At 35.2% G+C, this 22,999-nt stretch overlaps 1 protein-coding gene across 1 annotated transcript in view; it reads right to left on the minus strand.

Annotated features, from left to right (window-relative positions):
- The window catches only part of PDS5B (PDS5 cohesin associated factor B), a 110,708-nt gene that overhangs the window by 41,215 nt on the left and 46,494 nt on the right, over positions 1-22,999 (minus strand). The window contains 13 exon segments of the mRNA XM_085216047.1: positions 997-1,155; positions 2,099-2,222; positions 2,848-3,008; positions 4,087-4,192; positions 5,884-5,999; positions 6,077-6,216; positions 7,568-7,616; positions 12,275-12,356; positions 13,872-13,985; positions 15,533-15,684; positions 16,608-16,753; positions 18,775-18,869; positions 20,620-20,735. Coding sequence (XP_085072173.1) covers positions 997-1,155; positions 2,099-2,222; positions 2,848-3,008; positions 4,087-4,192; positions 5,884-5,999; positions 6,077-6,216; positions 7,568-7,616; positions 12,275-12,356; positions 13,872-13,985; positions 15,533-15,684; positions 16,608-16,753; positions 18,775-18,869; positions 20,620-20,735 — 1,560 coding nt within the window.

Here is a 22,999-nt window from a genome sequence, read left to right on the forward strand (position 1 = left end):
TTGTTGTCTCGTTATTACCTGAATCTTACTACTTCAGAATGTAATAGGTACCGCTTTGAAAGTAATTTTTATTTTTCATATCCAGTGGACTGGAATCTCACAAGCATAATTTTAGACAGTAAATTTCTCCCTAAACATAGCTGACAACAGCTGACAAGTTATTTTTTCACTTTGTGATCACCATCAATAAAGAAGTCTCATGCAGATTAACATTAAGAGTCAAATGCACCATACTGTAGTGGTTTAACCTCGGCTGGCTGCCAGGTGCCTACCCAGCCCCTCTCTTGGTTCTCTTATTTCTCCTCCTCAGCAGGATAGGGAGAAAATCTGACAGAACAGTTTGTGCATTGAGATAGGATAAGGAGATCACTCATCAATTATCATCATAGGCAAAACGACTTGGCTTTGGGAAGATTAATTTAATTTACTGCCAACTAAAAATCAGAGTTGGGCACTGAGAAACAAAAGCAAATCAAAACCACCTCCTTCCTACAATTCTGCTTCTTCGAAGTTCAACTTCAATCCTAAATATTCTATCCTCTTGCATCCACCCCAACTGAACAGTGCAGGGAGAGAGAGAAAGGGGTTGAAGTCAGTACATCACACTTCATCTCTGCAGCTCCTTCAAGAAAGCTTACTACCTAAAGCCAACACAATACTTCCTTAAAAGTAAGAAATACAACTTGCTCACTTAAGACAGGAGAGACTGAACTCAGTATCAATACTCCTACTTTTAAAAAGAGGCCAGACATGAGTAATCTCAAATGCTGTGTATACACTTTTTTTTTTCTTTTTCCTTTTAAAGACTATCAAATCAGTACTAAATTAGTACTCCATCCTTTCTTGTACTGTGAGTACTCAATTGGGTCACACAGTACATGTGGAAATCCAAGCATAACCATCTACAAAGAGTAGGAGCAAAAGATCACATCCATTTGATGAGTATCCTGCAACAGGAGAAGGAGAATCTTAGAACAAAGTTTTAAAAATACTTACCCTGTCATTCATTAGCAAATCTTTAACAATAAAAGTGGCAACCAAAGATTTCAAAGGGGCAGCAAACTGATCAGGTGCTAGCATGGCTATATGGCCAATAGTAACCAGTGGTGTAATGAGATGCTCAAAATTGCTTGGATCCAGACTTTTATGCAGTGGCTAAAACAAAGGCAACAAATTAAAGTATTAATTATATAATCTATGTCTTATTCAGATAAGGGGTGAGGGAAGAGACATTCCTATTTCAGAAGTATAATTTTTTTTTAAAATCTAAATATCTAAGTCATGTTAACCAACAGATCTCCTATAAATTGAAAGAACAAAAGTCAAGAAGAAAAAGACAAAATGGATGGTGTAAGAAATGGTAGCCAACCTGAACTGATTGAATACAAATGAATTTAAAAAAGTAATTTCCTATTGAAGAGATGAGCATAATATATTTCAAGATGGTAATTTCAGTAGTGGATTGATTCACCTCTCAAGGTGATGAGTATTAATTAGAAAGAACATCTGCAGATTTAACTATGACATCTATATTAGTAATCTCTACCATAATTCAGTATTTCATAGCTTCTGTAACCATCTGACTGCTCTGGGTCAATCCCAAAAGCACTGAGGGGTGCTGTATAACTCCTCTTCCCAAGAACAGTTTACAATTGAGTTTTACTCTATAGCCTATTAAAAAAAAAAACAAAACCTAAACATGATCATAGAAGGAACCCTCTGAAGACTGAAGATTAACTAGTTCCAGGCTCCCTGTCATGGGCAGGGACACTACCCACTACCATCAGGCTGCTCAAGGCCCCATTCAACCTGGCCTTCAACAGCTCTAGGGAGGAGGGCATCCATAACTTCTCTAGGTAACCTGTTCCAGTATCATGATGGATCATCAGATTCTAAAAATAAAAAATTAAAAAAATCAAATCATCATCTACTACCATTTTTACATCAAACTGTGTTAGATCAAAGGGAGCGAGAGAAGGGGAAAAATACCTTCTGCAGGTTTGGTATAACTAATTTGCCATATGAATTGCCACTGTACCTCTTAATTTACAAATATGTACTGTAAAAGATAAATAAAAAGAAACATTTTCATTTTTACCTCAAATATCTGTGCAAACTGTGTTTCTTTGCTAGAAAATATTGCATTGATGCAGTGAATAGCATACTTGGCTTGACGAGGAGGTCCTTTTTTGGCTTTATGATGCAACACTGGAAGCAAAGCACTTAAAAAAAAGAAGGAAAAAAAAAAACCACATAACTCCTCAAAAATGGATATCTTCAAAAACTAACCAAAACCACCTACATACATATATAGAACATAACATCTCAGTAAAAATTCTATTTGTCCTGGTTTTGGCAGTTTTCTCAAAGAAAGGGACCACCATAGTGGCTTCTATTGATAAAATCTCATGTGGCAAAATAAACATTTTACCTCTGCATACAAGGTAATTCAAGTATTCATTTAAGAAAACTGACAAATATTTTTATTATAGAAGCATAAGCTACTAAATGCTTTAGTCTGCACATCCTCATCACTCTGTAGATATTAAATAGCAAAGAACATTTTTATATTGCTATATACTTAATTTAGAAAAAAGTCTAAGTGATTCTGAAGGGCAATTATACAAATTATAGTATTACCAGCTAGCACTTCTTTGCATATATTTCACTTCTACACTTCTACATAGTTACTTTACATTAAAGTCATTTAAATCTTTCCTGTTTTATCTGAAGTAATACCTTCTTCCAAAAGAATGCAGTATAAACCATACCATCCAAAGTTAGAATGAGAAGGTCTATAATCCCATGTAATTAAAAACACTACCCACAACAATATGTACAACTTACGATCTTATATGAGGAAAGTCTTCTTCAATTTTGCTTCCTGTATTTTTGAAAATTTGTAATGCAGCTTCTGCCACTTTTTCATCATCCATTTTCAAGCAAGCCAGAAGAGATTCAAAAGTTTCAGCTGAATGAAATGAGATAGGATGTGTAAATGAAAGTACCTGTCAAAAAACAAAAAACAAAACAACAACAACAAAAAAAAACGTTATTATTTTTCATAAAGATCCACTTAGCCAGAATGCTCCATCAAGTGTCAGTTTTTGGCTACTATCTTGCAATATTTCTACTATGCTGCCTGTTTCTGACATATAACATTTCTCTTCTTCTTCCTTTTTTTTTTTTTTAAGCATCTCTTAAATGTCTTTATACATGATCTTATCAGTTTTACTGCATTTCACAGTCTGTTATTTCCTCTCCTGCTGCTGTAAGCATATACATTTCAGAGGCTACACCTATATTACCAAGTACTGGGTTAAAGCAGAAGCTGGTCTTCAGACAAACAATTTCTAGATGAGGGAATTTAGAGCACGTTTGGTAAGTCTGCAGAGGATACCAAGCTGGCAAGAAGTGTCAATCTGCCTGAGGGTAGGAAGGCACTACAGAGAGATCTGGACAGACTGGATTTCTGCACTGAGGCCAAAGGGATGAAGTTCAACAAGACCAAGTGCTGGGCCCTGCACTTTGGCCACAACAACACCAAGCAATGCTACAGGCTTGGGACAGAGGTGGGACAGGGGGGCGATCATTCTACTGCACACAGCTCTGATGAGGCTGCACCTCAAGTAGTGCATTCAGTTTTGAGCTCCTCACTACGAGAAAGACATTGAGGCCCTGAACCATGTCCAAAGAAGGGCAACAAATCTGTGAGGGGTCTGGAGCACAAGCCTTATGAGGAACAGCTGAAGGAGCTGGGAATGTTCAGTCTGGAGGAGGCTCAGGGGAGACCTTATTGGTCTATACAACTGTCTGAAAGGAGGTTATGCTGAAGTGGGGGTCGGCCTCTTCTGCTGCATAATAAGCAGTAAGACTAAAGGGAACGGCCTCAAGTTGCAAGAGGGAGGTTCAAGTTGGGTAGGGTTTGCTATATTAACTGAGCCTCAAGAAAGATTAGTAAAAATATAGTAAAATATAGTAACAGTAGTATAATTCTTAAGACTAAATTACTAATTGCAAAGTTATTTTAATATAATTATTACAGAAAGTTTTCATATGCTTATGGACAACCAAGAATACACTTGCCTTAAGCAGCTCAAGACCTGCTCTGATTGCTTGGTCAGTTGGCACACCCTCATCTTCATCATCAGCTGTTCCATCTATAGATTTGTTTACTTGCTTGATAAGAGCACTGAAGAGAAAAACAAAAGCCTTGCATTTACTGCAACTCTATTCTGTTTGACTGCTTTCATAAGTTCAAGATGCACATTTTATTTAATAAACTTAAGACTCATAAAATATAAGCCTATTATAAAGTAAATGCAAGTCAGCTACATAAATTATCCACCTGTCCTCATCTCCCATTAAGCATTAAGGTAAAAAAAGAAAAAACAAACATTTATCCTGACTTAATCAGTATATATAAATTACTCTGGAATGATGATCCAAGTAAGCAAACAATTTGAGCATTAAAGTAACAAATTCAGGTAAGAATTATGATGAGTTTACTAGTTCTTATGGATACTTAACAACTTATGCACAGTAACCATCAATAACAGTAGTAGGTAAACAACTATTAAACAGCTGTTCACGAAATTGATGAGAAATTGGACAGACTTATCTCCTGCACATTTCTCCTTGACAATAATGTTTGTTTTTTCTTACACTGTACCCTAGGAAGGTAAATGGCAATTATCCAAATGCTCCTGTGAGTGAGTGCTGTAAGGCAACTTCCTTGCAAAGGACTGAACAACATTCAGAAAACTTCTTCAGTAAATTCTGTAAGGGATATTTATAATCACTGTGAGCAAACCATGAAATAGATCTCCTACTAAGGCTCTCATTTTTTTATGCACCTAACAGGACAAAAATAACTAGCTGTAGGAAAACAAAACAATCTGACAGTCTCAAAAATGAAGAAAAAAACTAAGTGAAAAAATTTACAAAGAAAGACCAACTCTGTAGCAAAACTAAAAATATCTGTTTTTCTTTTTTTCTTTTCTTTCTTTTATTTTTTTTAAATAAACTTATTCCCCTTCTCTTCTTGAGAGTCAGTCAGCATGTACACAGTGAAACAAACACTACAGCTTACCACATTTGGATATTACTTAAACATACATTTCATATTACTTTTGTGATGCATTTTAATGCACTTTCAAATTTGAAAGCAAAAATCTAGCTGTACTTTATCCAAGATAAAAAAAAAGTGGTGTTTCTGAAAGATTTTTTTAAATGAAATCTCAACAGCACCATTACACTGCATACATGACAAGAACAAACTGAAAAACTCAGGTACTTAAAAGTCAGTTACTGCAGATGGAATTAGCAGATAGGAATTTACCAGTATTTAGAACTAGTTTTCTCTAAAAAACAGTACAACTTATCTCAAATATATCTGTTAAATAATTATTTCAACAATTATTTTTTTCACTATCATAATTTCATTGGCTTACTTCTGCTTAAATACTTGGTGCCTCTTCACCATCACCTCTGCTTCCTCAGTTAAATTACTCAGTCTGTGGTACTATGAGCTAATATTCTGGATGAAAATTTTTAATCAAGTTTTTCAATTGCCATGGACAGAAATTTCCTTTTAAATAAGGCAGTCAATTGCAAACCAAACTTCCCCCATGAGTAATAAATCCATTTTTTGCTGACAGTTTATCCCAGCTGTGATGAATGACAAACAATTGTGTAGTTACACTCTGAATGGGGAGACAAAAATCCCTTAGCAAGGAAAAAACAAGAAAATACAGCTGGCCAGTAGGCTGTAAAAATTCCCTTCCCATAGTGATTCCATTATTGCTTGTGCTTAAAGGCAAAATTAGAAATTCTAATTTCAAATTATGTGATCTGCAGTCCACAACGTGCTCACAAAATTACCTGATGGATTCAGTATCAATGTGCACAGGAGCAATTCTCTCAAGAAGAAACTTAATCATCTCCAAGAAAGGATTTGTTGGTTGTTTTGGGTTGCCCAACTTCTTTGTAATTTCCCTCTGCAACAGAAGTTTCACTTATGTTTATAACCAATTTATTTCTCAAAACAGTAAGGTATGCTAAGAGCTATTCTTACCACACATCCCTCAGCCTGTTTGCATGAACATGTTGGGCTAACAAGCATTTCTAATTGACTTCTTATTTTTTCATCATCTTCTAGAACTTGTGTGAATTTCTTCATGAAATCTTGAGCTTTCCCCGGATCAGGCAGGTTTCCTTAAAGCATGCAAGAGAAATTACTATTTATTTTAATAAATATTAGGACTGTAAGTTACACAAGTTTGAAACATATCACCAACAGAATTTCTGCGTTCATTTAAGTTAACCAAAAAGAGAAGAAAAAGCAACAAAGCATCTTAATGTGCAGATATATCTACGAGGACACCAATTTTCAAAGATTTCTATACCCATAGACCTCTGTCCATTTCTTCACCCTTCACTTGTTTTCCCTTTTTGCTTTTGCTAACAGTCATCCCATATGAACACAGTGTACCTTGAGCAAGTGCACTTGGTCACCTTAGTAACAGCTGGAACTAACCACAGCAACAAAGTAAAGCCTATAATCCACAGAGAAGTACACTTTATATACAGATAAGTTGATAAAACAAGCAAAAAACCCCAAAAGGGCATTTTTGCTAAATTACTCCCCCTTAAATCTAAACTTCACAATGACTTATGTTTTAATCAACACTACAAAATGCATTTCTTAAGCCATGTATTAATCTTATATTTACATTTCATATTTTAAAAAGACAATTTATTGACAAAATGTATTTGTATACTACTTCAAATGCTTCATGATTTTGGTACAGTAGATGATAAGCAAAGTTGACATAGAAAATAGCATACAACTATAGGATCACTAGTTCAAAACAAATTCTACTAAATATTTGTTTTAATATATGTTTTTTTAATTATTCTTGAAAATGAAATAAAGAACTACAGCAATTAGAACTATTACAAACTGATCAGCTTTTATATTTATATATAAAAATAATTAAAAAAAGAAGAAAAAAGGATTTTGGACATGGCCAACAAAGCAGCATGATTCAGACTGCCCTTTTTGTTTTTTGGCCAAAAGAACAGTTAGCTTTTTTCTTCTTAAAGTTTTTTTTAAAACCAAAATTTGAGAACTGTAAATTAACTTTTTCTCACTGGTTGTAACATTATTGGCACAGCAAGCTGGAGGAAAAAAAAAAAAGAAAAAAAAAGCACTGCTTTTTTGTTCTCCTGCTTTCTCCCTCATTTCCCCCAAGAGCTTAAGTTTTACAGAAGTTATTCCATTTCCAAAGTGCCTCCCCAATTATCAAAACCCAAACTCTTTTTCTTTCTCCCAACAACACTTACAGTAATCAGACCTCAAAACAGGTTAAGGCAATATGTAATTTAGTAGGTTAATCAACATCAGGTGATAATAAATGCTAAAGGACACAATAACACCACGTCACCTACATTTAAAATTAATCTACAACAGTTAGAAAAGTAGCCAAAATGTCAAGTGATAAGCTTCAAGAATGCTTTCTACAGTATGTAATGCTGCTTACAATAAATACTTCAATTGACTTACTTGTTATTACCATCACTTTTGAGAATATAGCTTTACTGCTGGCATCTGTCTGCAAGTCAAACAAGAAAAACATAAGTAAAATTTTTAAATAATATATTTCTGCTTGAAAATGAAATTAGCAACAATAAACAAACAGAAATATTTCACTGCTATGTAATGAGCATTTTCAAGTAACTCTGAAATCTTAACAAGGGTAAGAATTGGAGTCTGAATGAAAATTCAAGCTTATAGCAATAGAGACAAGAGTTTATCAGTTTCCAAACCATAAAGCAAACCACTCTTTTGTCCAGTGACTTCTAAAAGAGCATTCTTAGTGGCACAGATTACTAAATCTGCAGAAGTATTCATAAATATATGTAAGTAGTATCTATCAAGGGCTAGAACTACTTAATTTGTTCTCAGAGGACTATCATTTTAATGGGAACACAGCCACTCTCTAAGATTTTTCACGGAAAAGTATTTAATATTAAAAAGAATAGCGCTTAGCAACCACCACTGCTAGAGCTGTCTTTTAGAGAACTTCCTTTAGAACAGACAAGCCTAAAAATTACAAACAAAAACAAAGGCAACAAAGACAAAGACAAAAAACTCTTTGTATCAAAGCACTTAAAATGAGGTAAATGAAGACTGATGGTGGCTCTTTTCATCAGCTTCATGTCATCACTAAGCAGCAGTGTCGCAACACACTAGCATTTTCTTATGGAAGACTTAAAATTACTACAGAGCAGAGGGGAAACCATCAAGACAGACGTGAAAGTCAAATCCAGGGATATCCAATTTCTATTTTCTTAGTGAAATTTAATATAGATTTCAAATGGTTCAAATAAGCCAGTCAGCTTTGGAGGTAACGCAGCTCCTATTTATTACAATAACTTGGGCTAACACATTAAAGTGTCTATTACCAGAAAAAGTATTTTTTAAATCTCCAAAGGAAATTTCTGTTCTGAAGAAAATCAAGTACTTCAAAAGAAAACAGGCTTTTGAATTCCAGCATTATTGCAGATAAATAATAATTGATCAGGTAATTTGTAGTAACTCTTGTAATGTTTGAGGACTGTGTCAATCTTGGAAAGATTGAAGTACAACAAAAACCCTAGAATCATAGAATGGCCTGGGTTGAAAAGGACCACAGTGATCATCGAGTTTCAAGCCCCCTGTCATCTTCAGGGTCACCAACCACCAGACCAGGCTGACTAGAGCCACATCCAGCCTGGCCTTGAATGCCTCCAGGGATGGGGCATCCACAACCTCCTTGGGCAACTTGTTCCAATGCATCACCACCCTCTGGGTGAAAAACTTCCTCCTAATATCTAACCTAAGCCTTCCTTGTCTCAGTTTGAAACCATTCCCCCTTGTCCTATCAATATCCACCCTTGTAAACAGTTGTACCCCCTTCTGTTACTATGCTCCCTTCAAATACTGGAAGGCCACAGAAAATAGAGCACGAGATTAAGATCAGCAGTGTTACCAGTGAATATTACCTCTGTCTTATGACATGGACGCCCTTCCAGGCATTAAATATTTGTAGAGAATTTCCTGTCACTTCTAAGCATCAGAAGAATGCTGTTGTTTTTGGGGTTTTTCCATCTCAGAGCTGAACAGGCACATTCAGACTAGAAATAGATGGTGGCAGAGGAAACCCCAGAAACTCATTTCTCCTGATACAGAAACTCTAAAATGTGCTCCTCTTGCAAATCAGAAAAGAGGAAAACCACCACCCTTTATTGTGGAGTTCCTCTGATTATCTGATCTTCCAGTACTGAGTTGGTTCTCTGACTCTCATTAAAACAGCCTTTACATTGCACAAAATACAGATCATTCATCCAAATACAAGACAGCCTAAGTCAGAAGGATTCTTTTAACTTCTAGAAGTATAACCTACTGAATAATGACAGATTGATGATCAAGAAACATTTCTTCTTAGAAGATCTACTGTGGCATGTTATCTACACATCCTTGCATTCATGATACAGAAGCATCAGACCAGCAGTATATCTGCAGCAAATGAAGCTTATTCTTCTAATAGAGACACAACAGTATTCACCCACTTTCCCATATGTGGGCAAGGAAATTCAACTGTATCGTTTCTAGAGGAGAAAATTAGAAGAGGTCTGACATATGCCTTTGTTCTCCAGAAAAAGACAGGATTGATGTCTGTTCTGTATTAGAATAGAAAAAGTAAGGAAACTTCTAATTTCTGTTGATCATAACACTTTCAGTCTCCTCAATCATGTATGTTAAACAATACAGCTTGCACTGGGGACTGGGGAAAGCAGTGGGCAATAAAAGAAAAAAGCCTCAGGGGGCGGGGAAGGAAAAACCTGAAGAGTTTGATTAGACATCAAAATGATTTTCATGGTTGGAAAAAAAAACAAAACAAACAGTGGACTGGAAAATTCAAAGACCCATAATCACAGAATAATTTAGGTTGGAAGGAACAACTGTAGGTCACCTGGTTGAAGTGCCTACTCAAAGCAAGGCCAACTTAGATTAGGTTTTGCACCAGGCCTCACCTTGCTGTCTTTTTAAGTATTTACAAATATGGAGACTTCACAGCCTCTATGAACAAATTGTTCCCATATTTTTTCATCCTCAGAGTCTTATTTCTTTTCCTCCCTATTATCTACTCAGAATTCCCCGTTGGCCATTTTTTACACTGTTTCTTGTCCTACCACAGGATGTTTCAGAGCTCTTCCAGTATGTACACTTGCCACATGGAGAAAAGTCAACAATTAAGGTATTGTAACTAATAAAGGTAGAAATCAGACCAAAGTGAAAAATTTATGTATGGTAACATTAAGTTATCTTCTGAACAACTGCTAGTTCATTCAGTTTTGTTTTGTGGAATAAAAGAGTTGCTAGATTTCTGAATGACAATTTCCATTAAAATAATAAATAAATAAATAAATAAATAAAAGAAGTTTTACTACAACCAGCTGAACATCTTTATTGGGCATAATTGGCAAAGGGCTACAGGAATGACCTAGGCAGAATAAACTGAGTGCCTGCCAGTGCCAGACACAGCAGGTTTCAGCCAGCTCCACACTCAACAAAACCAATCCATCTGCCAAAATTGGTCAGAGGAGCCCGCAGTACCAACGTGGAAAAATATTAAGGAAAGGGTGGTAGCTGCTAGGGATGAGAAACCTTTGGGCAGGAAGGACAGCAGGGCAGAAGAGATCTGAGCAGGAGCAGAAAAACGTGAGAGGAGAACAGGTGGAAGGGTAAGAGTTGCCAGAGCAGGGGTGGAAAGGAGAAACAAGGAGAAGGTATGACTGAGTCAAAAGGAACTGCAGCCAGTGGACGCCCCCACAGCAGAGCAGTAGAAGTGAGCAGCAAAAGGAACTGCTACATCTACCATAGCATGCAGCAAGGAGACTGGAGACCATGAAGCTGGAAAGAGAAGTGTTTGATGGGGAGCCTAAGGGGGTTTCACTAAGAGTTTGTTTGTTTGCTTTTATTTCTGAATATCAGAATCAATAATTAAAATTGTTAATTGACAACAAACCAAATTCAGCAATATTCCATCACTCAGCACTGTGTTCTTGCCCCTAATACTTTCAGTTGAAATGCAGGAAATATTAAGCAAACTCAGCTTTAGGACTACACCTAAGTTGATGTAAATTATACTAAAAATATAAAAATGTAGATTGAAATTATTTTAGTTATCACTTAAATATGAGAAAGTGTTACTCTATTAGCATTTGCTGTTTTTAGAGTTCAATGCAACGTTATAGCATGTTTTAAATGCATTCAGTCAAAATCATAATTTCACTGCAATCAGCTAAACTACAAAAGGACTGAAGCAGTATGATTTTGATAGGTCTCCTATGTTCAAGCCAGTAGTACATCCAAGTAGACACTAAATAATCCAACTACACTTGTGTAAACACAGCTACCCACAGCTACCCTCTCATCCTGTTCAGTTAATTTCAGCAAATTGATAATTCAGCCATAGAAGTGCAATTATGTTTTAGTAAATACACATAGAGAATATAAAAATACTGGAAGATACGAATATGAGCACAGCAACACTTCAATTTTTTTAAATTTTATTTTTAAGAGCCTTGAATTAAAAAACTTTTAAAGTTGCTATGCTCACATTCTAAATCAGTCCCAGAATTCCATCTTTTTTTCAAATGATAATGTGCACATACAAGTAAAGCAAATCTACAATTTACCTTGAGAATATTCTAAACCTTCTAGGACTGTTTATTTTTCCTACTGAGCAAATTTCTAAACAAAGATTTCCAGTGTAGTCTAACATTTCCAACATAGCATTTAAGAAGTTTACAAGAGAGAAGAGGAACAACCAACCTATTGGGATAAAATACATTTCTTAATTGTTACTGAGTTACATAAATTTCAGATACATTTTCTTAATTGCTCAAGTTGGTAGTCAAAAATTATGCAATTTTTTTCCTCTTTCAGGAGCCAGAACAATCCTGGCAGATGTAACTCAAATACTGGCAGCACGTATTTCAGCATCAAATCTTTGGCACAATTTTTAAAGAATTTCTTACAAACATCTCTCTCTTCACTCCTACTGACAAGGGGCAGATTTCTTACTGCAAGCGTAGTCTAACAGTCAAAATATTTTCTGTCATTAAAAATGATCTTGAGGAACATTGGCATTAATGTAATTGAAACAGGTTATATTTTTAACTAAAACATATTCACTGTGGAATAAAGACAAATGAAACTTACTTTTGGTTGTTTTATTAGGTCAACCAAATCTTTTACTTGATGTCGTAGCAGATTCTGACATTTCCACATTTCATTCAATGCTCTAAAAATTTTTTTAAAAAGAGAGAACAGAAAAATCAAAGATGGAAAAGAGAAGGAGAAAGTTTTTTAAGTATCCTATTCATTAAAAAGCATCACTGTCTAACAAGAGCCTTCACATTTTTCTCAGTGTCAGACTCAGGAAGGTGCTTGTCACCCAAAATTTTACCACTGTGTGAGCAAACTGTAAAAGAATAACATGGAAAATTTAATTAACCGTATTATACTGGAACAAGGAATGATTTCAAACATTTAGCTGCACTGCCTTTAGAAGTGTGTAATAACTGATATCTGCCTTGTAAAGAACTTATTTGTACAAGACTAAAGTCACTCTTCTAAAAACATTCAAAGAAGCATGCTAAAGTAGATATTTAAGATTTTAATCATCAAAACTGTTCCCAGAAAGCACCTATTAGGTGTCCAAAACTGTGAAAAGCAGACATGATTAGACTTGTAAGGGATGCATTAGAGAGAGTCTACAAAACTGAAAATTAGCATGCTTCCCAGGAAAAATAAGTCATCTTTAAAAAAAAAAAAGAAAGTAAATCACCATTTTGATTTAAAAACTTGTAGAATCCAAAAGGAAAAGTCAGTCCCATTTAACTGAATATACTGCATCTTTCAAATACATGTTGCAGCATATGAAAACCGTAGAATTCAGAAGCTATTTGTTGTCTGAAATATCAAGTACTGAAAAAATCCCATTCCACATTTAGTTTAGCCCCTACCAGAAATTACTACAGCAGTAACTTTTTAATACTCTGTTTTTAATTTCGGTATTACAACATTGTAGTATTTTTTGACTACATTATACCAAAAATGCAGCATCCAAACACTCAGTACTTCAACGCTGTAGCTGCTTTTTAGCCATTTTATGACTTAATCTCCCATATGTGAAGAAATACATTTAATTTTCAAGCAGCTGGGTACTACGAAATGAAAAATGAAGTAAAAAAAAAAATAATCAAGGAAATTCAATCAAACAGCGAACATTAAAGTAGCAGAACTGTAATTAGTTTAATTCACAATTTTAAGTTGGAGAGGGCAAATAATTGTCTTCTCTAAACGTAATTGTAAGTAAAATGCAAATGTAAGAAGAGGCAAGCAAGCAATTTCTTCCCACTCTTACGTCATATCTTGGCTGCTAAAGTGAGGATTGTATTAATTCCAAAGTTGTCAGATAAGATCTAGTGCTAGTAAATGCCACTAATCTATGTTATCTCTTTCCAGACATAAAAGGACTGACATGCACACAAGCTTCTTGGCAGCTCTTTGGCACTATTTTTTAAATTGTCTATGGTTAAAATGCACCACACCTTAAAAACCACTGTATTTTCAGACTCTCACTTGAGGGAGCACACTGTAAATGTAATGTAGCAATACTAATAGTTTGTCAACTGCTTTTGTATACTGGCTTAGGCTAGTCATAACAATTTAGAACTAATTTACAATAACAACTGTATTAAAAATTATGTTGCATTAAGTAAAAAAAAATAGTTTAAAAAAAAATAGCACATACTTCACAGCATTTGAATCCAGTGTTGCATAAAGGTAATACAAACATTTCATTCGTTCATTTGTTTCCAAGTTGTGAGGAACCATGTACTGAGCAAAAATGCGTTCAACAAGTAATCTGAAAGCAAGAAATTGACCTCAAATTGTTAATAAGTTCATTCAGAAATTCTCTAGAAATAAGTTGTGGCATATTATGATTCAAAAGCCTCAAGGCGAGGCCACTTAACTTTCAATAAAACTCATCTCTCAACAACAAGACATCTAAGGAAATCGTAATATTGATATTAGCAGAACATTTATTAGCTGACATTATCAAAATCAGTTATATACATCTAGATAAAAATCAAAGGATGTCTCAATGATCAGCCTAAAGGATTAGTTTCATGGTCTGCTCTTGAGTTGATGCAATATAAGGGGCTTAAAATAGAAATAAAAATCATCTTGATTATTAGACATTATCACAAAGTCCAGAAGGAGAACTCAGATACTAGTCTTGGCTTTTCCCCTACCTCTCCCCAGCCCTTTCACAAAGGGAAAAGTTAATCTCATTTCTGTTGCTTTTATAGTGGAATTCCAAGTACATTCACATGGAAATTAATGAAAGTTCCTTCTACAACACAGAACATCCTTATTTAAAGACAGAAGGAAACAAACTTTGGGTCTGTCCAAAAAGACTGTGAGAAGAAAGAAAACCACACCCATGTTGCAATCATGTACATTTAATCTGGAAGTGAGAACAAAATCCTCATCCTTATGTGCAAGCTTACATTACTAGAGTCTTCCAATGAGATCAAGTGGTCAAAATCCAAGCTCAGCTAGTTTTAAAAGATCTTGAAATTTTCTTAAACTGTGAATGAGGATCTGATGTTCAAGACAATTCCTCCTATCTTCATGGTATTAATGAAATAATTGCTAATTTTGCAGATGACATTTCTGGAGATTACAATTTTTTAGAAAGCCTTGTATAGGTTTGCAATGTTATTTGTATTTGATTATCCTACGAAGAACAAAATCCATCTCCAAAGCCAACAAGATCCTGTTGATTAGTCAAGGCAAACTAGCTCCCACTGTGGAGCCAGAGGAGGGCCAAGAAGATGGTAAAAGGGCTGGAGCACCTCTCCTATAAAGAAAAGCTGGGGAAGCTGGTCTTCTTTAGTTCTCAGAAGAGAAGGCTCTGGGGAGACTTCATTGGGTCCCTCCAGCACTTGAAGGGAACTTATAAGTAGCAGGGGGGTCAGGTTTTTATGCTGTCAAATACTGACAGGGAAAGGGTCAAAGGGTTTCAACTGAAAGAGGGGAAATTTAGGTTAGATGTAAGGAAGAAATTCTTTACTCCAAAAGCGATGAGGCATTGGAAGAGGTTGCTCAAAGAAGTTGTGGATGCCCCATCCTTGGAGGCATTCAAGCCAAGTTGGATGGAGCCATGGGCAGCCTGATCTAGTGGTTGGCTACTCTGCCCATGGCAGGGGGCTGGAACTAAATGATCTTTAAGGTCCTTTCCATTCTACGATTTTATGAAAATTTGACTGTAGCCACAGAAGATTATATATTTCTTCAAAACATACAGAATGAGTATCTTGCCAACACTTAAACTTAGAGGAAAAACAAATTGAGAACTTATCACTCCTGTCCAAAAAATATCCAGCTTCCAAAAGACTGGCTTACCGGTCATCAATACTGTTTTGATAATATATATGCAGAAGTTTATCTTTGATCCATGATATCTGTTTTGCAGCTTCTTTTCCTGCTTCTGACTGTAACGAATATTTCTTGTATATCTGTGCAAGTCCCATCATAGCTTCTTTCCTCACTCTCCACTTGAAAAAAAAGAAATAGTGCCACAATTTAGCTGTTTAAAATTCAAACCTGAAAAACTCTGGAACTTCCTGATAGGTATTTCCTATTCTTCCTCCAAATAAAATAGTTCAATTTTTTCTTTAAAGTTTGAGTAATAAGCACAACGTTTTCTCTTTAGGACAAACACTACATCTATTCTGCTAAAAATATCAACATAGGTAAATACTATACAAGCACACCTCTTGAATTTAGAATTATAAGCAATTCAATCTAACATCCTTTCTCACAAACCTGTATTAAATACTTGAGATTGTATTACATCTGTAGCAGGAAAAAGCATGTCACCAAACGAAAAAAAGTCAAGTGACAATTTTAAGTTTGCCTTTAACAGACTTGTTTACCCCACTATAACATAAGCAGCAAATCTCCTAAGCTTTGCCAAATAACCAGACAAAGCTAAACTGAATTTTAATGCTGCTCACATTTGAAAGCTACTACACTCGCAGTCTTCCAATGATCTAATTAAAATTAAGCAATCCAGCTATCTCCAATGGCAAAACAACTTGCATCAGTAATCTGCCATATATTTTGAAATTTGCTCTCAAAATCTCTTGTGACATATGTCAATGTTATAGAAGGGTCTAATTTTATTTTAAAATTATGAAAACTAGAGAACTGGAACAAAGAGTAATCAAAATATACTATATGTTGAAACACAGTTATCATAACACTATAGCACAACAAAAAAATGCTACAGTTCAGTCAAGGACAAAAGGTGCCTCATTAAATACACTGCTTCAAAAAATTTTTGCTTTACATGAGTTTTCATTAGACATTTTAAAAGTAGTTCAACATTTTTAGAAGCATTACTTTTAAGAAACAAATCCAATTACAATAAGATGCAAGAGAACAGAAGGCACTACTGATACTAATTATGTCTTACCCGCTTGTCCAGCGTTCGTTCTCTGACAAAATTAAGCAGGTGATCATTGACAAGCAGAAGATCTTTTTTAGCAGCAGTAACTATGGATACGATAACATCATGCCTTATCGCCTCTTCAGGATCATGGGACCTTACTTTAAGATATTCTGGGGAAATAAAAATAAAATAAGTACTTCATTTTAAGTACGCAGCTTCAGCTACTTTTATTTCTCTAGGGGCTACCCCAACTGACAGAAGTGGAAAACCATGGATTTCTACAGTTTGGAGCACTGACAGTAAGAAACCACTAATTTTCCTTAATCTTCGCTGGAACATCTGTAATAAACTTCTCATTTGCTTAATATATTAAAACATTTATTATACCTACATTAGCAACTATTATAGTCCAAGAGAACTGGATCTCTAAAGCTGAATAGACAGTGCTAGGAACTTGATACCCACACTATATGCATTTTAAAGCCTTACTTTTGGCTAGAGGCTACTCTCTTCCTGCAGACTCCTATACGCCCTTTGACTTACAGAGCACATTACTTGCACTCCTGAATACAATTTGCTTACTTTCCAAATTGAATCTAGTTCACATGCTCTAGAAACACTCCACAGTGTGAATCACGTAAGCACAGTAAGCTGAGGCAGATAAAAAAGCACACTCAAGTAAGCTAGATGTTGACTCAGACAAATCCTTATTTACTCAACTGAAAGCTATTTTTCTAGATTACTTTGGCACATTGCTTCTTATTTGTAGTACCACTAATCTTTTCCTATAAACATCTGAAGATTTCTGCTGGTAAGTATCAAATGTTTCAGGAATTTTTATCATTTTAGAAAAGCACAAAACAGATGGCAAACTTCATTTATCTTTAAATGTATTCTAGCTTAACTTAGAAGCACTCACTGGTAGGAAAATGCACATAACAGGCCTTAAGATCACTGTACACAGCACACATCAGTGAAACACTAAGAGGAAACACTGACAATTCAAAGTTTGCTCTAAATAATCAGAAGTTACTGCACTCATTACTGTTCAGTGAATGATCATTCCCAAGCCTCATCTGAAATACCCACCCTTACTTGGTAATCAGCACAAATGTCAAAAAAAGAAAAGCGCATAAGCAATTGAAATTATGAAATTTTAAAAATAAATAGCTTTTTGAAAAGAATGTTCCACATGAAAATGAACTGAAACAATTGAAGAAGATTGCCATTGCACAATTATTGTCTACAACACAGTGAGAGAAGTTTTTGAACAATTTGTCTGTGATAAGCACTGTGGGAAGAGAAAGGGGCAAGCTACGTTACATTTCTCAGAGGATACCATTAGAGGGGGCACAATGTCTTTCAGCAATTTTAAAAAAAGAAAATCACCCTGAAAATACACTTCTGAGAATCTTTACCATTCTCATTAAAGAAAAGTCCTAGGTTAACAATACAATAACTATTATGTGACTTCAGCTTGCACGTATTTGTCTAAACTGGCAGCAGGCAGGAGGGAAATCCCATGCAATTAACAGCCCCTTAAATCTCTTAGGGGAGATGGTCAAACACACTACCTCCAAAGTGGGAGTTGAGTGATCAGGGAAGATGCAGTCTTAATGTAAACTTTGAAAAAAGCAATCCATTTAATTAATTGCACTTTTATTCATTAAGACATACGGGAGAGACAAATACCAAATGCTTTTATCCATGCGACTTGCCTTCCTCCTACAGAGATCTTGAATTACCGGCTGTGTTTGATATGGAGGAGAAACCAATGGCTGTGGTCACAGTTCCAAGGACTATTTTGATACCTTAGATAGTGGCTACATAATATTTACACATTCTTGCTTTGTGGAACTTAAGTCTATACTCTGCACCTTAATAAATACCATGACTAGTTAGCTGGCCAGGCTGCTTTTGCCTGATCCCACGGTGCTTAATTTCAACAGCAGTTGGGAATGCAACTACTCCAAGACAAGGAGGGTAGTTTCCTTTGGATTAAGGCATTCTTTGTGCACCTTCTCCTTATCTGAGAGGCAGCACTGGAAGGTAAGGGACTCTGCCAGTAAGAAATCCAACCTCAGTTATACCCTCCACAATGTCAGAGAGCGCTACTTAGTGTTACAACTAACTTTCCAGACTTCTCCACAAGACTTACAATGATATTTTAATGTTATAATAAGTCTGGTACCTGTTAAGTCTTTTGCTAGGTCAGGATGGTTCATAAGGCAGTGACTTGCAAATTTCACACATTCAAGACGAATAGGTACATGGATATCATTAAACCTATTTTGAAACAAGACAATACATTACAACAAGAACAGTGACAACAACAACAAAAAAAATTAAAAAAAAATAGTCACTCATTACTCACTTACTTCTACATGATCTCCAATACTCCCTGAAAAGATTGTCACACTGTCTATGCACATTTACACGCACAGAACAGCTCTAATTTCCTAGAATTCATTTGATCGTCCTTAAGAAAAGTCTTGTGCTCATGTATTGATTCCTGTTCTAAAGAGGAAGGGAAATATCCTCCCTGGTACATGTGAAAAGCTCACAGGCAGACAACAGTTACTTACTGAAACATGTATTACATTTTAAATATCATTTCTCTAATCTTGCAGCTACTTAAGCATGAACCACGAATCAGCACCTGAAAAATGTTGCAAAATGCTGATGTTCCTCTCTTAACAAATCAATGGACACCTAACCTAGTACTAAGTCCTAAGAACAATCCATACTTCATCTTCAGTAAAATTGGCTTCTGAAAGACTAAACTAAATTTGATGCTTGAAAACTGGCATTTTCTCATGCTTAAGTTTGATATAAGTAATGATATGAACAAAACTATCGACATCATAAGGGCTACCTTCTTCCGAAAAATAAAATGCATTTTCAGGGCATCAAAATGTCTGGTTTTAAACAGCTTATAATCAAATTTTAGAACACTTTTTTGTAGAAATGCTTATTTATTAAATAAGATGTTTCAAGAAATGTCTGCTTTAGTCAAAGTTAGTTATGTTTTCTGAATGAAGATATTTAAGAATGGCTTCTCTACTAACAGCTATTTTAACTTAAAGTCCTTGAAACGTAAATACATGTCTGTGGTTCATAACTAGCTGAAAACAGTAATCATGAAAAAATATATGATTACATTGTGTCATATTGCAATACAATGCATTATTTTATTTGCAATCCAATTTGATGTGTTATTTCTAAGTGACACGTGATGTTTTAATTGTTACATACTTTCAAGCACAAAGCTTTCCCTCCACTAAGTTTCCTATACTCTTAGAAGCAGCATTTCTCTAAGGACATTCTGTGTTTGATACCACTGAATGCTAAATTACTACAGCATTTATAATAATTAACAGAATTAACATAATTTATCCTTATTTACTCAAAAACATTCTCATCACAGCAGACATCCTTGACTTGTTTCTGACTACAAGTTCCAGCTTTATTTCCTGTATCAAACTGGCAGAATATTTTGAAAACAGAAGACTGCTTTCTGCATTAGTAGTATTTACTTCTACTACAGTAGCATTTACTACATACTTCTTTTAAAGTATTCAAATTATATAAAGAATTAAAGCCAGAAAACAAATACTGTATATGAAAACCTCATCAAAAATAGATCTGGTAACATCCAATACTGCAAACGTCACTTGATATTGTTTTAAAATTAATCCATCATTGAGTAGTGTCACTTGTCAAGAAATGCAACTAAAGACAATTGTTTCTTTTTATTGAAAATAGCAGTATAGATAGTGGCAAAAAAAAAAAATTAAAAAATCATGACTTGTCCACTCTGCAGAATCAAAAATGGAGAAGATGCATATAAAATAATCTCCTAAACATTATTTACCAGATGTCAGACACAGCAGAGGGGTGCACAGTTAACTGTATCATTTGAGAGGAGAAAAGAAAAAGGCGGGGAGAGAGGGAGGAGAGGAAGCTGTTTAAAAATATTGAATTACAATTCACTGAATGTTTTCTGCCTCCTGTGAGTGGAACTAATATAACATACCTCCCCAAGTAGCACTGCCAGAGGGGTTTGTTCTGAGATGCCAATTCTGAATCCTTCGCCCCAAACATTTTTGCTAGAAGTTTTACAACCTGCAGGCGTTCTTCATTGTCATTGCTCTGGAAAAAGAACACATTTATTAAAAAAAGTCAACCAACCAACCAACCAACACCACAAACCTGCCAAAAAGCACGAAGTACTGTTTTGTACAGTTTTTATACCATTACGCACCTCTCCCCCATTACTCCTCCCAACAAGAAAGAAATCACTATAAACAATTTTCATGCAAATGTGTATCTTGAGAAAAAACAAAAAACATCAATTAATGCTGGGAAAAGACAAAACAATGAGGGCTGCAAAAACAAAAGTAGAGGAAAAAAACATCCTGAACAAAACCTGGTGAAAAACAGAGATACATCTTTTCAACCCTCCATTACAGGTGTTGCTGCTACGAAGTCTGATATGTTTGTATACAAACATACAAAATCAATCACAGCACAAAAGCCACAAACCCCCTTCTACTTCTCTAAAAGTTATCTAGGATATTCTCCTTATCTTGAACAGGTTTCTAGAGCATATCAAAGTACCCAAGATCTTTCACACACAGCAACTGGACCTATGTTTAAAGATGCTAAGTTAAAACAGATGCTTTTCTTCTTCTTTAAAAACTAAGATTAGCAAAAGTAAAGCAAGACTTTCTTTGGTACATTTCCAGTAGTGCTGGTTTGCACCACACTTATTTAATGCAATACACAGCATATGAAGCTTAAAACATACTTTGCAAAGGTGTGCTAATACTTCTGCAATTAGCACATACTCACATATGTGCAATTAGTACATACTTATACTCGTTCTTTATTACAAAAAGAAGAAGAAAAAGCCATCTGCAGCACTTCTTTGAAAGCAGAACAGCAGAGTTGAGTTGATATTAACTAGTTGATAATCCCCTCTGATAGTTTCAATCTTCTTTATTCCAACAGAAAAGGACCTTTTCCAATACCATTCTTTTCTGTCATCTCTTAAATTTTTATTAGTTCAACATCACAATTTGAACACAAAATAAGAGCCCAGTGTAGTTATCGAAGTTCTGTAACACCAGTCTTAAAATCAGCCATTTCTCCTATCAGTTTCAGTACCATAAATGAGCTGAAAAGTTCTCCAGTACGTCCTTTAATTCAGCTCCCTAAGAATAGTAAAAGGATATTTAAAATCCTTCAATAACAGAGGAAGATAAGTTAAGGATGAAGAAATCTCTGACATTGTTGTATTACTACATGAAACTGACATGAAACTACAATGCTTTTGAACTCACCTTAGTATTTAATATTAGCACATTTTATCTGCATTTGACTAATTTATCCAATTTGAATTCAGACTGACTATTTACCAAGTCACATACAACCTCCTCTTGGAGTGCAGTTAGTAGCATCTTTTTCCCTCTCTAGTTTGAGTTCATAAGCATATGTTACATAATCAATTCTTATTCTCAATTCCCAAATTCTTATTTGTTATTAAGTGAACCCACTGTTGTTACAGTCTCTCTTGTATATTCTACTTCAATCTCTACTTCTTCTTCTGAGGAAAAAGTCAGTAACACAAGCCCTTGAAAAACCATAATCCTTCTCCCCGTGATGCACTGTGTCACAGGACTTTGGTCATTTTTTCTTAGGTGCAGCCCAGTACTCTAATCTTGACAGTGTTCCCTAATGGTTCTCCAATAGGAATTGATACTGAACACATATTTCCAATTTCTTACACCCTGCTCACCAGCCACAGGCAGCCACAGTTCTTCTGTCTATGTTCTATGGTCTCCCACTAACAGCAGCTGAAGCTGGTCAGACAGTTATGACTAGCAAGTTCAAAAGAACGGGCACTACTGCTGACCTGGAGCAATTCAGGAGAAGTGTACATGACCTGAAACTAGTCAAAAATTTAACTGTGTCCAGAAAGAAAAACAATTCTGAAGTAACAAAAGTCAACATTTTACAAATTGTATTTGTTAAGTAACATTGATTTGATAGAATAGGAAAATGAAGACCTACACTCCATTATGGTTATTCCCTAAATACTCCATTCATGAGCTTTTCATTCTCCTGAATATTAAATGAATATTCAATTTCAATCATAAAGATTTCAAATATCAAATTCAAATATCAAATTTGAATGAAATCATTTAGTTACACTTTCAGTTGACCTACACAACAACAGAATCTAATCTCTGTTCTCCTGCACCAATAATTCTTCTGTATCAATGGATCTATAAACACACCACTTTTTAATGCTAAAATCAGGCATTAATTACTGATCCTCATTAAAGAGAGAGGTAAGTTAGATGAACTTCAATGAGTGTCCTCCTGTTGGTCCCCCAGTTCCCTCTCCAAAA

The sequence above is a fragment of the Meleagris gallopavo genome, chromosome 1 (genome assembly GCF_905368555.1).
Source record: "Meleagris gallopavo chromosome 1, MGAL_WU_HG_1.1, whole genome shotgun sequence".
Lineage (NCBI taxonomy): Eukaryota > Metazoa > Chordata > Aves > Galliformes > Phasianidae > Meleagris > Meleagris gallopavo.